The sequence below is a fragment of the Mugil cephalus genome, chromosome 12, assembly GCF_022458985.1.
Source record: "Mugil cephalus isolate CIBA_MC_2020 chromosome 12, CIBA_Mcephalus_1.1, whole genome shotgun sequence".
In the NCBI taxonomy this organism is placed as follows: domain Eukaryota; kingdom Metazoa; phylum Chordata; class Actinopteri; order Mugiliformes; family Mugilidae; genus Mugil; species Mugil cephalus.
In genome coordinates, this window is record NC_061781.1 from 15,777,064 (window position 1) to 15,793,173 (window position 16,110).

At 43.1% G+C, this 16,110-nt stretch overlaps 2 protein-coding genes across 2 annotated transcripts; both read left to right on the plus strand.

The window, feature by feature from the left end:
* The first annotated feature begins 7,760 nt into the window (after positions 1–7,760).
* On the plus strand, positions 7,761–11,646 carry si:ch211-199f5.1 (protocadherin-8). Its single transcript, XM_047600146.1, has 3 exons — positions 7,761–10,354; positions 10,451–10,649; positions 10,948–11,646. Exons 1-3 carry the CDS (start codon positions 7,904–7,906, stop codon positions 11,259–11,261), a joined length of 2,964 nt encoding a protein of 987 aa, XP_047456102.1. The 5' UTR covers positions 7,761–7,903; the 3' UTR covers positions 11,262–11,646.
* A 940-nt stretch (positions 11,647–12,586) lies between these two features.
* Positions 12,587–15,891, plus strand: cnmd (chondromodulin). Its single transcript, XM_047601227.1, has 7 exons — positions 12,587–12,695; positions 12,856–12,999; positions 13,474–13,614; positions 13,740–13,853; positions 14,006–14,159; positions 14,603–14,793; positions 15,312–15,891. The coding sequence occupies exons 1-7, from the start codon at positions 12,630–12,632 to the stop codon at positions 15,537–15,539; spliced, it is 1,038 nt and encodes a 345-aa protein (XP_047457183.1). The 5' UTR covers positions 12,587–12,629; the 3' UTR covers positions 15,540–15,891.
* Positions 15,892–16,110: the final 219 nt, after the last annotated feature.

Sequence of the window (16,110 nt, forward strand, 5' to 3'; positions counted from 1 at the left end):
TTGATGTTTGAATTAATCAGCAGAGAGCATCTTCAGAACAAAAAGATCTGATGTTGCCTGTGGGATCAGCAGGCCATCGGAGACTCCACCGCCCGTTTTTAAAAGCGCCTTTTTGAAGAACGCATTTCAACAGCCCATAATAAGCCGCGGCGATTCATAGCGCCTCTCGTATGTGATGTACAAATCTCTGTCTCTTACCACGCATTATATAGCCGCCGCGTAATTTTTTTTTTTTGTTCTGGTCTATCCCCCTTCGTGATTCAAACCGACTGACTTCAAAGCGTGGTGTTGAAAATGAGTGGCTGGCATGTTTAAACACCACTTTAATGTGAAGGTTAAATCCCTGTGTGTGAACTGTGTCACTTAACAACAACACAATGGGGCAATTATACCGACCAGGTCAACACGCTGTGTGCACTTGTAAACAAAGGACACGGCTAAACCGGAGCGGAGTGTGACCCCATTTCCACGTTATTTCAGTGGTAAAAGAAGTCGTTTCTAAAGCAACACCGAACGAAACAATACCCTGGCTTTGCTCACATGTAACACGTTAGTGTGAAATGCTCATTAAAGGCACCGTTTGCCGTTCTTGGGGACGCCTGGTTATTGCTGTCTTTGTTGAGAATTAGTTTCCAAGATCGATAACACCTTCCTAATTGCCAATATTAGCAAAGCTATTGCCAGAAGTCGTTAGGTTGCCTTCACGCATGTTGCGGAGGTACGGCAAAACAGCTCGCACGGTTCGGTCTAAACATGCCAAACATACCTGCTAACGCCACCTCTAAGGCTCACTAATTAACACCACACGTCGCCTCTCATTTGTTCAGGCTGCACACACAAAAAAAAAAGTGTAAAAACAACAAATTGCGGTTTCACGAAAGGTCATGTGCCGACGTCTAATTTTTACACTCTTGAGTGGACCAGCCAAACAAGATGTGATGTGCGAAGGTGAGACTCGGCCGACAATTTGTTTCCTGTGCGTGCCTTCTTTCTTTATTTATTCTCGACATAGGTGACGATGTTGATCTACTATAATTTAAAGATTGGGAATGTATGCAAATACCGAGTTTGTGTGTTAACACCTAAAATGTTAGAAAATTTGGAATACAAAATAAAACCTGTGTGATTTTTTTAAAGAGCAGAATTTAAAATCCAGAAGCACTTGACATAAAACCATTCTTTGAATCCAACATAGTGACACGGTGGAGAATTCTGAATATGGCTTCATCCAGAGGTCAGACTGGAAATGTGTGTAAATTAGATAAAACCCGTTTTGCATAATTAAACATAGTAATCAAGTGAAGAAATTATATGGCGACATCTGAACTCTTAAATATTTTACGCCATTCGTCTCGGGGTTTTTGCCTACTGCTGATCCTGAGAAGCGTTCTGCGTTGAGACGCAGCTTCGCCAGCTCGTTTAGCACAAATGCAAACCTCCTTTCTTACTTTGCGTTTGTGCTAAGTTAAGCTGACCGGCCGCTCGCAGGCATGAGAGGGGTATCGTTTCATCAGTCTCTTGAGCGACTGAAGGTACATCTCAAGACGTTGAAGAGAGACAGAGACATGCAAAGAAAGAGAAGAGAATCTGGCATCTGAAAGCATGGGATTTTGAGTTCTTTAAGATCTCCCTCTAGAGCAATACTCAGCTGAGCTGAGCTCCACCACAGTGTAATTTGCCTCTGATTTCTAATCTTTGTAAAAGAATGTGAAGCTAAGTGCCTTCCACAAATGCAGCCTATCATGGCATTTCTTCAGGCACATTATGGACCAGAGTGATTAGAGAACTTAAAATGCAAAGGCATCCCTTGGAACTGAATGCATTTACAATCCCATTAAATATGGAATTGTGTCTGTGGGCCAACGGTAAATTTGAAATATCTTTCCCTGCAACCGATTTTTATTTATTTTTTTCCTCGTTTTTGGTTTGCCGTTCGCCTCTTTCACTCTCTTGGTGAATCTGTTTGAGGCTGTGAATAATTTCCCAGTAACTTTCACGGCATTATCTGCACCAGACGCGGTTATATAACATTAATCACAAACTGGCTATCTCCAATCCGATCGCTATTTCCAATCAACATCATGCGCACATTTGTTATGACTGATGATTCTCGCAATTTATTGCTTTCTGCTGTGCATAAAAGCAGCTATGAATTACCGTCTGCACAAAGATTTGAAATTGAATATTAATATGAAATGCAGCTTGAATTCTGAGCCTTTCTTTCTGTGCAGTGTGAAGTCCTCTTGTAGAAGTGACCTTGAGCTCATGTATTCTATGTGGGTTATTAGGAGATACTGAGATATCCACACAGCTTGAACCTTAGAGAGGTCATAATGAGCCGAAAAACAATCACGGCTCGAAAGAGAATAAAATGCTTATGTATATACAAACTATTCCCATTTGAAGACAATACAATCAAATGTAACATGTAAATGGAGGTACAATGAGCGGGAAAATGCACACCACAACAAAAAAAAACATCTGCTAAGTAACCTTTTCCCCAACCATAAACGACCATTAACTCGTCACAAATTAACATAAACTCCTCCGCGTCCCAGTTCAAACTAACGCTGCATTGTGCTGTAATAATCCATCTATCACAACAACCGCTTGACCCGGTTTAATGTAATCCAAAGAGAATCGCCCACACTGAATCCTATGATCACCTCCGTCCTCATTAAAGCAGAAATCACCCTGCGTAACGCGCGGCTCCGCGTTGAGCTGATAAAAGGAACAACTGTTTACGAACCTGTTAACCGAACGATTCTGGAGGCTTTTACACTCCGCTGGTTTAAAGGTACTTTATAATGTCGCTTTGCCCCCGAGCATTGAAGTCGTGATGCTCTCACGTAATATGACCTTGTAAAGTGTGGTAAGGAAACAGGCACGTCTTCATTTGTATGGTTTTAGTTTTTGGTCCGGATGAGCGTACCTCTACTGAATTGCAATTTGTGTGCAAAAGTTTAAAATTTTGTTTATGTGGAAGCGAAGCAAATGCAAGCCCCGCAGCGACCATTTAAATTACCTCTCCCCAAATTAATGCACCGTTCCTTTTTAATTCATGAACTTATAAAATAGGTTAGAAAATAGTTTCAGACACAAATTGCGCCCTAATTTTCTTTTGTTCCGTCTTGCTACAAATGTAAGAGCTCTCATTAAGAGCCATCAGCTGACAAATAAATCATGTACCTCATAATATATACTAGAATTCACAACATGCCGTGTAACGTCACAGTCTCTTCAAAACTATGGGCTCCTCTAAGTAACTGACGGAGTATGAAAATAAAACTAATTGATGCCTGCAAAGCAGAGGAAGGCACTGCAAACCTTTCAAAGTTCCCCCAGCTAGCAATTTCCCCTGTCTAAAATGTCAAAGAATTAGCCATTAAGGGGGGAGCTGTGGAAGTAAAGACGAGATCCGGCACACCAAGAAAGATAAAACTGCTCATCTGCTGGGCAGAAAGGAAAAGACTGCAGAAGAAGACGAAGGCGTAGCCGTGAGCCGTGAGAGAGTCGGACAGAAGGGAACACCACCTCAGCCCACCTACCTGTGACTCCTACACGGAAGTCACTGTCCAGAGTCTGCAAAGCAACATCTGGAAACAACTGCTGTGAACTTGAAATCTGAGCACAAGGTATGTTTGGAGAAAAAATAAATAAATGAGCTAAACGAAAAGAGCACCTCGCCATCTGTTAGGCACCGGGGTGAAGATTCTGCTCGGGGGCTTACAGTATGTGGCAGCCAATCTCACCGGAAACATTGTTAATGTAGGAGGAAGAATTCCACCGAGTGTCAAGAAATTCTGAACGCAAATGCCATGCACTCGGCTAAGACGCTGAAAATATTTATTCTTTTTTAAACAAAAATAGTCCAACTCTGAACTCCTAACTTAAGTAGAATTTGAGAATGTTTGTTAAAGGTTTACATTTACATCAGCCTATGATATGAGGTTTGTGTTTATTACCCCAAATCCTAGCCGATTATCTGGATACAAGGCTGATGGAAGTGGCATTTAACCTAATTTTTTCCCCTCCTGTCAACTTTGTGTCTGAACATTGTCTAACTGCTAAATGCTTGTTTGCCATTAAATTTAGTTATTTTTTTTAAATCATTATTTCATTCATTGATTAAAACAAAACAATTCAATATAAACGCAAATGTTCCCAAATCTGAATGAAAGGGAACAGAAAGAATATTAATCTTATATAATCTGCCACTTTACCCCAGGAATCAATTCATAAAGAACTTAAATTTACAAAAAAACAACAACACAATAAGCAGCAAAATAATGATAATAATGAAATAAAATAGGTATTGGCCCAGACTGACGGTCACGTTTAGTTCCCAAGATACAATTCCATCACACAAACAAAACAAATAAACAAAATGAAATGACTTTTCATGACTACACAATGGGTAGGACAATCAAACTATCACGTTTTGTTATATTTCCTGAACGTACCGTACGTAATCATTCTTTTAAATGTAAATTTCTTTGGTTTCCTTGTTCAGATTGTTCCATGAACTGATTCTTTTCACAGAAACACAACGTTCAATAAGTTTAGTCCTGAATCTTGTTTTTTTTTTTTTTTTTAAGATCTGTTCCTTTTAAGTTATACTTGCTTTCTCTTTTTTCTCTTTTGTGGATGTTGATTTTTTTATGAGCTTTAGCCATAATTTGCAGAATACTGCAATAACTCCACTAACTCTTGAAATTTCAACAATTTTAACGGAAGAAATAATGGATTTGTTGGATCTTTAAGGGAGCGTTCACATGTTCATTTTACCCCTTTGTTAACATCAAAAGACGGTTTCATCCTGACTAAACAAAATCACAAAACCACAGGCAGATAGTGCCACCAAATAACGACTAAAGCCACAACCCATACCAGAAATAACCTCAGCCCAGCCTACGAACTGAAATGAAATGTACAACAAAACACCGCACCACAACCTGCCGCCACACGAGTGAGCAAAACTACTGCGCTCAGCAACAGCGAAACACAAACAGACCCATCACTGTCCAGAATGGCCCACTGGCGGCGGTTGTGTCCCCCTCTCTCAGCTTTATGCCCCCTCTCCTGATGACCAAGTGGGGACAGGTGCACCAAATCACCTGCTGCATAATGAGGGATGGGCAGCACCTGGAGGCACACAAGAGAGAGGAGCAAGCACACGTGCTAAAAAACACACGCGGTAGCCTAACGCACAGGGCGTGGCACCATAACTATGAAGTTTTCCTCTCGGATAAAGTAGTAATTAATAAGATGTATTAGTAGTAGTAGTAGTCATTTGTATATTTCCATGTGAGCGTGCTGCTTCAAGGTCTGTTGGCAGCCTTGGTGAGAATCTGTTTAAAGGATTAGGAGAAAAAAAATCAATTACTCTCTGTATTTAGAGCAATTTTTGTATATTATCTTACATCAAAACATGAGAATGTAATGACATCTGCGTGAACAAACAAACACGTTCTGTTGCGATCGTATGTCGGGAAAGCTTCTGCTATGAAATGGCCCACCCACCTTTGTTGTTCACTGCAGCCTCTGCCATTTAAATGTGTCTCTGTGGGTTCTTCACAATGACTCACATCATTATTGCCACTGTTGGCATTATTGTTTCAGATTATTTTCAGTGCTTCAACCGAAGCAAGCTGTGGACTGTGTGGAGGACTAACTGTGTGGAGGACTAGAAATAAATAGTGAAAGATACACTGCCAAAAAAAATAAATAAATAAAAAGGCACCACCTGGAATTAACTAAACAAATAGGTACGAACCTCGTATTGGATAATTACTGTATGGGCGATTATCTTTAAGCTGGCAACGAGTTATTTAACCCCAACTGATGCAATGAGCAGCTTCTCATTTCTTAAACAACCATGTGGAAAGACACATCCTGTGGACGTGGAAAATATGTTACTCTGTTTGAGAAGGGCCAAATCACTGGCATGCATCAAGCAGAGAAAACATCTAAGGAGACTGTAGCAGAAATTACTAAAATTGGGTTAAGAACTGCCCAACGCATCATTAAAAACTGGAAGGATGGTAGGGAACCACCGTCTGCAAGGTTGGAATGTGGTCGGACAAATATCCTGACTTATACAGATGCTGGGTCATGGAACATCTGGCCTGTGTTTATCTGTGATTCTCTTAACTATGTAGTCGTAAGGGTAGCTTGTGCAAAAACACAGTTGCACTTCGCAAATTTACTCTAATCTCTAATCTAATGAGGCCCAATAAAGGTTTGACAGAACATCTAAAAAAAAAAAGGAGCAGCCATGCTAACGTATGTGTTTCGTGTAGTTCACAGCTTAAACGTAAATTCCAGTTTGCGGTTAGAAGTCAGTGACATACACTTCACAGGGGTGATACTTCAGTCCTGCAATAAGTGCAACATGAATCAAATCATATACACTTTATTTGCAACTCAACTCTCGATTGTGTTCTGCCGTTGAGGTCTAATGCTCTGGATTGTGTCCACGCTTTAACGTGTCATGGTTTAAGACTTATAGAAATATATGATTCAAACTATACATTTAACCACTTACACCATTTAATGGTTCTTGATCAAAAAGCCGTGCTATTCTGGATTTATGTCTTCATCATCTCCTCTTATGTGGCTTTTCACAAACCTGTGAATAGCGAATTTTTTCTTCCATTCGGCTGCAGAATTATAGTCGGTTCAGACGCTGATATTGAGCGATAAGGTCTGTCTCGCAGTCGGCATTTCATACACACCCCGAAAGGTGCTGAAAGGAGTTGAGGTGAGGGCACAGAACAGTCCAATCAAATTCATCTGTGTCAGACAAATTCTTGTTTTGGAGGAATTTTTGTAGAGGGACATTGAAAAGGGGAAAGCTTCTCTTCGTTTGAAATATCAACATGTTCCGTGACATTAAGTGAAACTGGGGTAAAGTTCTTCTTATAGACATCGGGTGTATGTACTCTTGTGGATATGTAGTTCCCATTCCTGTTCCTGTTTGAGGACTGTCCTCAAAGCCCCAGAGACAAACCTATATTGTCAGCAAACCCGTCTCTTTGTCCCAAAAAAAACTAAAGGACGAGAATTAACATGCGATTTTGAAAGATAAAAAAGACAAAATAAAGGATGCTTTGATCTCGAATTTGAGACACTTTTCTCTGAGATACTCTTCAAAGAAACCCTACATCCACATCCAGTCTTGCCTACAGGCTACAGTCGAGGTTGGAACCCTCTCAGATCACATTTCTCCTTTTTATAGTGCAATATAACCAAAAATAATTCAGCCAATGCTGCATCAAAAGGTCAACATTTGTCTCGGGATAATTAAGCTGCTCCCATTGAACCTCCAACAAAACCTTTCTCATCCCACCAGACAAAACAGCTGGGCTGGTTTTGTGAGCGCACGCACGCGCTCGTGCACGCGCGCGCACACGCGCACACATCCACACGCACCCGTGCGCGCTCAGAGAACGAACGAACCGAACATCAAAAGAAAAGAAATAGGCTTTTGCTAAATAAAACCATCACCCCGTAATGGCTGTAATAAGACGATAAACAGTGCAGGAGCTATCTTAAAGCTGTGGCATATCTTTCTGCCCCTTTTCTTCTGTTTTGCAACTTCCTTCAGTGTGCACTTTCAAAAAATAGGCTTAGAGCTTCTTTTTTTCCCCCATAAGGAGGTATTTTTAATTCTAAAGCGAGGGATTGGTCACACTTCGTCTCATTAGCATGAGGAGCTGTATAAACCCCGCCACTGCAGAATTTTGAGCTGTGTTGAAGGCGAGGCAACAAGCGTATCTGACTGGCTGCGCGTAAAAGAGCGAGTAACTTTCACTTTTCAGCACAGTTCAGTTCATAAAAGCGGGAGCTGTATGGAGAGCTCGCTCCAGAGGTGAACTGCTCTCAACTGTTCAGCACCACAATGAGGATGCTTACCGAGGGAAAGATAACAAAGAAGATGATAACTTATTGGCACCGCTGGATTTTTATATTCTCAATCTATCTTTTTTTATTTTCCTCACGGGCTCACTCCGAAGGAAATACGATACGATATCAAACCAGAGAGGAGGACGCACCAGGTACGGTCATCGGGAACCTTGCCAAGGACATGTCCTTGAGTCTGTCTCACTCCTCCAAAACCAATTTCAGGATGATGAAACAATTCAACGATTCATTCATCAGGGTAAGAGAAAGCGACGGGGAACTCACTGTCGGGGAACGAATTGACAGGGAAAGAATCTGCAGACACACTCCACAGTGTCTGATTACTTTTGACGCGGTTAATTTCTCCAAAGATCGCTACAAATTGATTCACGTTGAGGTGGAAATAAAGGACGTCAATGACAACTCTCCCGAGTTTCCAAACAAGGAATCTGTGGTGGAGATCTCGGAGAATGCAGCGGTTGGGTCCCGGATCCCTTTGGACCCAGCTGTGGACGCGGATGTCGGATCAAACTACATACAAAGCTATCAAATTTCTGTAAACAGTCATTTTACCATTGATGTGCTCCTGAGAGCGGATGGGGTTAAATATGCGGAATTGGTTCTAATGAAAGAGCTAGACAGGGAGACTCAGTCATCATACACTGTGGAGCTGATCGCCACAGACGGAGGAAACCCACACAGATCGGGGTCAACAAAGATAACTATCAGAGTGTCCGACTTTAACGACAATAGTCCCGTTTTTGACCAGAACAGTTTCTCAGTCAGTCTGCCCGAGGACGCGCCGGTCGGCACTGTTATACTTGACTTAAACGCAGTTGATGCTGATGAAGGTTTAAACGGAGAGGTCGTCTACGGGTTCGGAAAACAGGTTTCTCATGAGATCCGAGAACTTTTCCAAGTGGATAATAAATCAGGGCGCCTGACTCTCAGGAGTCCTGTGGATTTTGAGGACAAAAGGACCTACGAGCTAGACGTGCAGGCGACTGATCTGGGACCCAACCCGACCCCCTCAGTGTGCAAAATCATAATTCACGTCACAGACGTTAATGACAATGCCCCAGAAATCAGTATCACCCCAATGACCTCCATCACGACAGGCATTGCATACATCAGCGAGGCGGCAGACAAGGACAGTCTGGTCGCGCTGATCAGCACCTTGGACAGAGACTCTGGTGTTAACAGCCAGGTCCACTGCACGCTGTACGGCCACGATCATTTCAAACTACGTCAGGCGTACGAAGACAGCTACATGATAGTTACAGCAGCAGCCCTAGACAGGGAGAGGATTAGTGAGTATAACTTGACTGTCATGGCTGAGGATTTTGGGTCACCTCCACAGAGAAAAATCACCCAGTACACCATTAGGCTCAGCGACGAGAATGACAACGCCCCTCACTTTGCCAAAGCTGTCTATGAAGTTTCAGTGCTGGAAAACAACGCCCCGGGCGCTTACATCACCACAGTCGAGGCCAGCGACGCGGATCTGGGCAACAATGGGAAAATTACTTACAGACTAATGGACGGCGTTATTATGGGATCCCCAGTTAACACGTTTGTGTCGCTTAATTCGGTGTCTGGCTCCATATACGCGCTGAGAAGTTTTAACTATGAAGTAATGAAACATCTAGACATACACATTCAAGCAAGTGACGGGGGGTCACCACAGCTGCAGAGCACAGCTGTCATCAGATTAAAAATAGTTGATCAGAATGACAACCAGCCTTCTATCATAGAGCCCCCACTCTACAAGGGATCTGCCGAGGTTTTCCTGCCCAAAGATGCACCTGCAGGTTATTTGGTAACCCAGATAAAGGCCACGGATGCTGATGAAGGCATAAACGCACAGCTGTCCTACAAAATCACAGAGGGGGGGCACCTGGGTTTCTCGATCAACAAAGACTCCGGGAAGGTGCACGTCAGTCGACAGCTGACGTATGATCTCGCAGACAATGTCAAAGTCACAGTGGCGGTCGTTGACAATGGATCCCCCGCGCTCACCTCCACAGCCATTATACACTTCAGTTTCATAGAAGGTACTCTGCCTAGTCTGCCTTCCTCTGCTGAGAATGGCAATGAGGAGCTCTTTGAATGGGACATGTCTATAGCCATAATTATCGTCCTGGCAGGGAGTTGCTCTCTCCTCCTGCTGGCTATCATTCTCATCACAACCATATGCAGCCGTCGGAAAAAGGAGACAAGGGAGGGGGGCTTTGATGAAAAAGAAGACATACCAAATGTGGACAACGTGGAAGGTGGTCACATTGATTCAGTGATTGTCAACCACAAAGGCAAAGTGTTTGATGCCAGCCCTTTCCCCGATAAACCTCCACTGGCCGGCAGCAGCACAGCAGAGACAGGCTGTGAGGATGGCAGGCAGAAAGCAGGCATCTTTGAGTCAAACAACAGAGTGATGGAGGGCAAATTAAAGGTACGCTAATAACCTGAGACAGTACAGCGCGCTGGCTCTGTCGTCTCTTGCATTTTTGACTCAAAACGTGTGTGCATGTGTTTGCGTCTGTTGCAGGGTTATTCTACTCTACCGGGATACGGGAAAGAAACTGTCAGACCAATAACAATATGGAAGGGCAATTCCTTCACAACCATCTCAGCCAGAGATCCCCACATCAGCGGCAAGGACAGTGGCAAAGGGGACAGCGACTTCAATGACAGCGATTCTGACATAAGTGGAGATGTGCACAAGAAAGAGTCGCCGCCAATGAACAGTGAGTGTCAGAAAAATGTAATGATACATTTACACTGAAAAGAAGTCAAACAAGAGTACTTAGGGGTCAAATCCATACAGTGGTGCATGATTTATTTATGAATATAGTGCAAATTTTAAACTGTGCACAGGACAGACTGTACCAAGATACAGCTGTATATTTTCCGATACACTGGATATGTTATGATTGATTTAGCTCACTGGGATTATTTTTTTCTTCCTTTCACCAAACATCCCCAAACTGCTGAGCTAGCAACCGTATATGTATCACATCCTGACAGCGCTGCTGATTTCCACAGGTCTCTGGGCATGCACAAGCGAGTGCAAAGTGCTGGGACACTCGGACCGATGCTGGAGCCCTTCAGCTACAAGGCCCAACACGAGCATGGCCTCTGGACCACAACTGTCAACGTTCTCCAAGACAGCTTCACTTCCCCGGGACGCCAGAAGGGAAAACTACTACCCGGCTCACATACCAAAAACCAACGGCCTGCAAAGCGTGTACGAAAAAGTTCAACACCAGGAATTTGATTATATTCTCGTCGGTCCACCGACGCCAGCCAGAATACAGGAAACAGATGAAATATCCATCCCAGAGTACACAAACTCTTAAGACAGCTTAAGCAAAGCATTAGTAATTAAAAACAACATTTTGTCTTTATACTGTACAGTACCTTTATCTTAACTGACTCTATGTTGGCTTGTTGCTGTGTTTTGTAATGTGTCACGTGCATTTTGGCTCATTTAAGACTGTTCATTGTATCATGTGTAATATGCAAGATTTTCTACATTGATAATATATTTTTCATAATGATTCAATGTATAAAAGACTTTTATTATGAATTTTTAAGAGCATGTGTTACTATTTAAGGGGCATGACCTATGAACACTTAGGCCGAAAATGGCCTTTCTGCTGTGGAAAACAATCAATATGAAAAAAATGCCATGTTTGTGGTAAACTTTATCACACTGTTGCGTAAATAAACATTTGAAAGAAATATTGCATCGCTGTTCCATGACAGTTGAAAATGGACCAGCCTGTAGCTTACAGGAAGCAACTGTGATATTATAAGCAGGCTACAACCTATTGTCCTGAGGAAATATTCACAGAGCATACAGAACAACCTCAATTAGCCAACTGAATTTATTTGATTTGGCTTAAAGGCGTATAAGCCACAGTAAATACAATCTGCTCCTCCAACCATCACGGCTAAATTGATAGCAAGCATTAGCCAATCCCACTGTCTCCTCATTGTACACAGTGTTTCTACCCGATGCCTCGATTTGCATGCAAATGTTGCACCGCTGATCAAATTCTCCCACAATTACATGTTTTTCAAAGGTCAAAGAATCCTCTCACCTTTTGTGATTGCCTCCCAGCTTACCAGCCACCCAAAAGAGAAAGAAAACAGGATTTAATCTGTTTCCAAGCAACAGCAGCACTGAGCATTTGAATCGCTTTTCTTAGTGTTTCTTCTTTTTAAGTTGCGATCAAGACCGGGCAACCTTGACCACAAAACTCCCTTTCTCCTGCTGTCAAATTAGAAAAATAATAATGAAGGGAAGGTTATGTCGGTGTGTGTGTGTGTGTGTGGCAGCGATTGTGTTCAGCATTGCAGTGTCTCTTGTAGCATGTTGTGGGAATATGAAGATGTCACCGAGACCACAGGGCGGTAAAGGTGGGTTACTGAAGATATAAAATAATCTCTGAAAGCCCAGTTGACCTATGGTTATGTATCTGCCTTCAAGGAATCATAGACCGAAAGGTTAACCAACAACAAGTCTAATTATAGATTGGTACCACAGGGTGGCCACCTTGCTTTGGGCAACTTGGAGACACAGGTAACATTCAGACGAAGAATTTAGCCCAAGTAATTTATATCAACTGTACGTCATTCACACTGAAGTGTCAGGGAGCCTTCAGGTGAAAAACCAGACTCTCCAAAGAGAAGCAGTTAGAGAAGGAAGCACAGAGGACATCATGATTACGGAAAAATTCCCAAATACAGCTCACGGATCTTCCTGTTTTGAGCACTGCAGGCCTCCGGTAAGACAACCTTATTAAGTTTTTGACTGGAAACGCAGCTGACACCCGTGAAACGTTAGTAACGCTGCACACTTTGTGAGCTTTCCAGGTTACGTCCCTCCTGTCCTGGTCAGCACTCAACACGTTTTAACACCTTACCCCGTTTTGCACTGAACTTTAGGGACAGGGCGCGTCGAGCACACCGACCTCTGCTACGGTTAGCCGCATCTTGAGAGCAGGCGCTGTGGTTCTTATCGTCGGCGCCGTCCTAACGTTGTGTGCGTCAGTGGCTGCTCTCTACCTGTGGAAAGTCAGCGATAAAAACGTAAGTGTCCACCGAGGACTGCTGGGGTTATTACAGCATCTGTTCAGTTATAAATATCTGAAAGTGAATGTGATGCTTTTGGTGGGATACTAAGATGATAAAATGGATAGTTTTTTTTGCTATTCCTTGTCTGAATACACACAATACAATCAGCAATTCAGACTACATTTTTATCCCTACAACAACACACACAACCTACATCCATTTACTCCTATGTAATCTTATGAGAAAGCACATGTAATGTTCATTTGTGTTCTAATGAGCTCACCTGTAGGGCAAACATCCCCATCAAGGTCTCCAATAGCATCTCCTGTGGCGCTTTATTCTAATTCTCAGTGTGGTAACACAACAGAGGAGCAGAATAAGCAACATGAAGCTCGTTTTCTGTCCCCCTCTTCTTTTGTGTTTGCCACACTGTCATTTACATAACTCGACTAATCAGTCATTTTAACGTCCCGCTTTGAATGTTGCTAGGTTTATAATGTTCGTTACAGTGTGAACATCAACGGGGAGGTGAGGGAGGGCTCCATGGAAATTGATTCTGACAACAATCTGGAGAGATTTAAAACTGGGACCGGAGCGGAGGAAGCTGTGGAGATTCATGACTTTCAAATCGTGAGTGAGTTTGTCCTTGTTCTCGCTCTTCCTCCTCCTGAGGTAGTCGAGCTGAGACCTTCTGTGTGCTCAGCAAAGTAGCAAAGCCGTGAGTGTAAACATGGCATCTCTGTGATTTGGTGCAGGGAATAACCGGAATCCGCTTCTTTGGAGGAGACAAGTGCTATATAAAATCCCAAATCAAAGCCAGCCTTCCACACATGGGAGTTCACAACAAAGAGACGCTGATGTTAGACTTGGTATGTGCACACTACCCCATACAGAACACTGCAAATTTGAAAGAAGAAGGAGAAGGAGGGAAAAAAAAGGAAAAAAAAAAAAGGAATTACAGTATTAATTTAGTTTCCCATCGGAGAAATTCAAGGACGTTGTCTTATCGCTCTCCTTTCAGACAGAAGAATTACCGCCAGTGAGGTTTGATGAGGAGTTCCTCATATGGGTGGCAGCGGAGCAGCCTTTGACGGAGACCAAGTTTCTGAGTAAAAAAATTCTGGATCTTTGCGGGAAACTTCCTATTTACTGGCTCCAACCTGTATATTCTAAAGGTTTGCCTCTTCTTTCCTTCCAAGCTAGCGTTTCACACCACACCACAAGGAAACCTGGCCTCCTGTCGAGCAACACCTTCTGTCTCGAATGAATTGTATCTTTTCCGCAGCTTATAAAAACCGTAGTTGCCATCGCCCTGCTTATCTGCTGACACACTTGTAAAATGCGCAGCTTTGTCTAAGAAGTTAGCGAAACACTGGAACATCTTTAACAGCCACTACATTTAGAGCCGAGCGCCAAAAAAAAAAAAAAGCCTCACAAAGTCTTTTATTAAAAAAGAATGATCTTGAAATATGCAAGGCTGCTTGATATCTCCGCTGCTAATTGAATTATTCAGGACATCCGAGACAGCTCCAGCTATGTAGGATTGAGCTCTGAGGACATGTATGGCATGTTGTGGATGTTGACCCAATACTCTCGCCTCTTGTGGCTGCTGGAACAGATGGGGAGAGGAAAAAGAGAGACGTGAGGCAAGCCGAACGGCAGCTCGGCACGGAGGAGTCGGAGGCAGCTGCTGGGGAGAGGGACCCGTTGAGTCACGCGGAGCCTGCCACCTCCACCGCCGCGGCGGAAGAAGAGGAGGGGTCACATTCGGCCGCGGGGTCAGCTTTCAATCCTGAAAACCCCTACCACGTGAGTACCGACGCCGTCAACAACGCCGTTCATGATAGACAAGGCTCCAGAGTTCCGTGCGTTTTCGATAAACTATCCAGAGGCGTTTAAAAAGCCCGGAAGGCGGCCTTAAAGTAACGTCACAAACTCAAGTTTCTCTGGTTTTGTCGACACTTCTACAGGTGAAGTCTCGACGCTTAAGACGCCAGAATTGTTAAAAATATATTCTCACGCAAATAGAAGTGATTTGGAAATGTGTTAACCTCTTACGGCTTTCCGTCAGCTGCGAAGGTGTCATACTGTCTGCCATTCAAACAGAATGAACTTACGAACTGCAGGGAAAAGTCCCACCGGTTATAAAAATTCATGTTGCCTTAAGGAGCCGGAGTCACGTGTTTTGGGAGGATGAAAAGTTTGTTTCTTGAAAGAAAAAACAAAAAAACATTTGAATTGCAGATGGGGATACATTAAAAAAGAAATAAAAATAAATAAAGAAAGCATTTGCTGTCGAAAATTAACATCCCTTCTCGTAACTGCAGCGCGGCAGAGGGACCACGGAGGAGGGCGCCATGACCTTTGACACCATGTTAGACCACCAGGGAATCTGCTGCTCTGAATGCCAACGCAGCTACACTCACTGTCAGAGAATATGCGAGCCTCTCCGCGGCTACTGGCCTTGGCCTTACAACTACAGAGGGTGCCAGGTAGCTTGTCGGGTCATTATGCCCTGTCGCTGGTGGGTGGCACGCATTCTGGGTGTTGTGTAAAGCAAACACGCTACTTTTCTGAAAGGTCTCCAGCTTCTGTTCAGATAGGATTTATTTTCTAAAAGCTTTGCCTCTTAATGCGATATGCACATTGCGGAATATGATTATTGACAGCGCAACAACTAACTTTAGACGCACACTCCTTTTCACACATTAATAATCTCATACATGCATGTTCTTGTTTGGAGCTCACAAATGAGCACATTCATTTTCCTGCCATGCGATACCGAGGCTTTATGCGCTGTACGATGTTTAATGGAAGGTATGGGACTGAATCCAAAGGCGCAGCAGATGATGTACCTTTTTTTTTTTTTTCTGCCTGAACAGGCTTCAATAAATTCTAATTACAGTACATGCTGGCTCGGCTGTGGATGCTTTTTGTGTCACATGTTGTTTCCATGGTTCCACCGGGTGTTTTTCTGATAAAACTGAAGTGACAGCGATGGTTGCCATAACTTCCATTCACAGCTCAGAATCGGTTTGAGGGCAATACAATTTGTGCACACTGACATGTGCATTGAACTAATGTGAGATGAGCGTCATGGCGATGATGGAAAACATCTCCATAAAA

Excerpts from the sequence above, each read along its gene's own strand:
- si:ch211-199f5.1 (XM_047600146.1), top strand. The coding sequence starts at position 7,904 with ATGAGGATGCTTACCGAGGGAAAGATAACAAAGAAGATGATAACTTAT. Across the intron at positions 10,355-10,450 it reads TGATGGAGGGCAAATTAAAG|GGTTATTCTACTCTACCGGG; the intron begins GTACGCTAATAA and ends CGTCTGTTGCAG. Across the intron at positions 10,650-10,947 it reads AGAGTCGCCGCCAATGAACA|GTCTCTGGGCATGCACAAGC; the intron begins GTGAGTGTCAGA and ends TGATTTCCACAG.
- cnmd (XM_047601227.1), top strand. The coding sequence starts at position 12,630 with ATGATTACGGAAAAATTCCCAAATACAGCTCACGGATCTTCCTGTTTT. Across the intron at positions 12,696-12,855 it reads TTGAGCACTGCAGGCCTCCG|GGACAGGGCGCGTCGAGCAC; the intron begins GTAAGACAACCT and ends ACTGAACTTTAG. Across the intron at positions 14,794-15,311 it reads ATCCTGAAAACCCCTACCAC|CGCGGCAGAGGGACCACGGA; the intron begins GTGAGTACCGAC and ends TCGTAACTGCAG.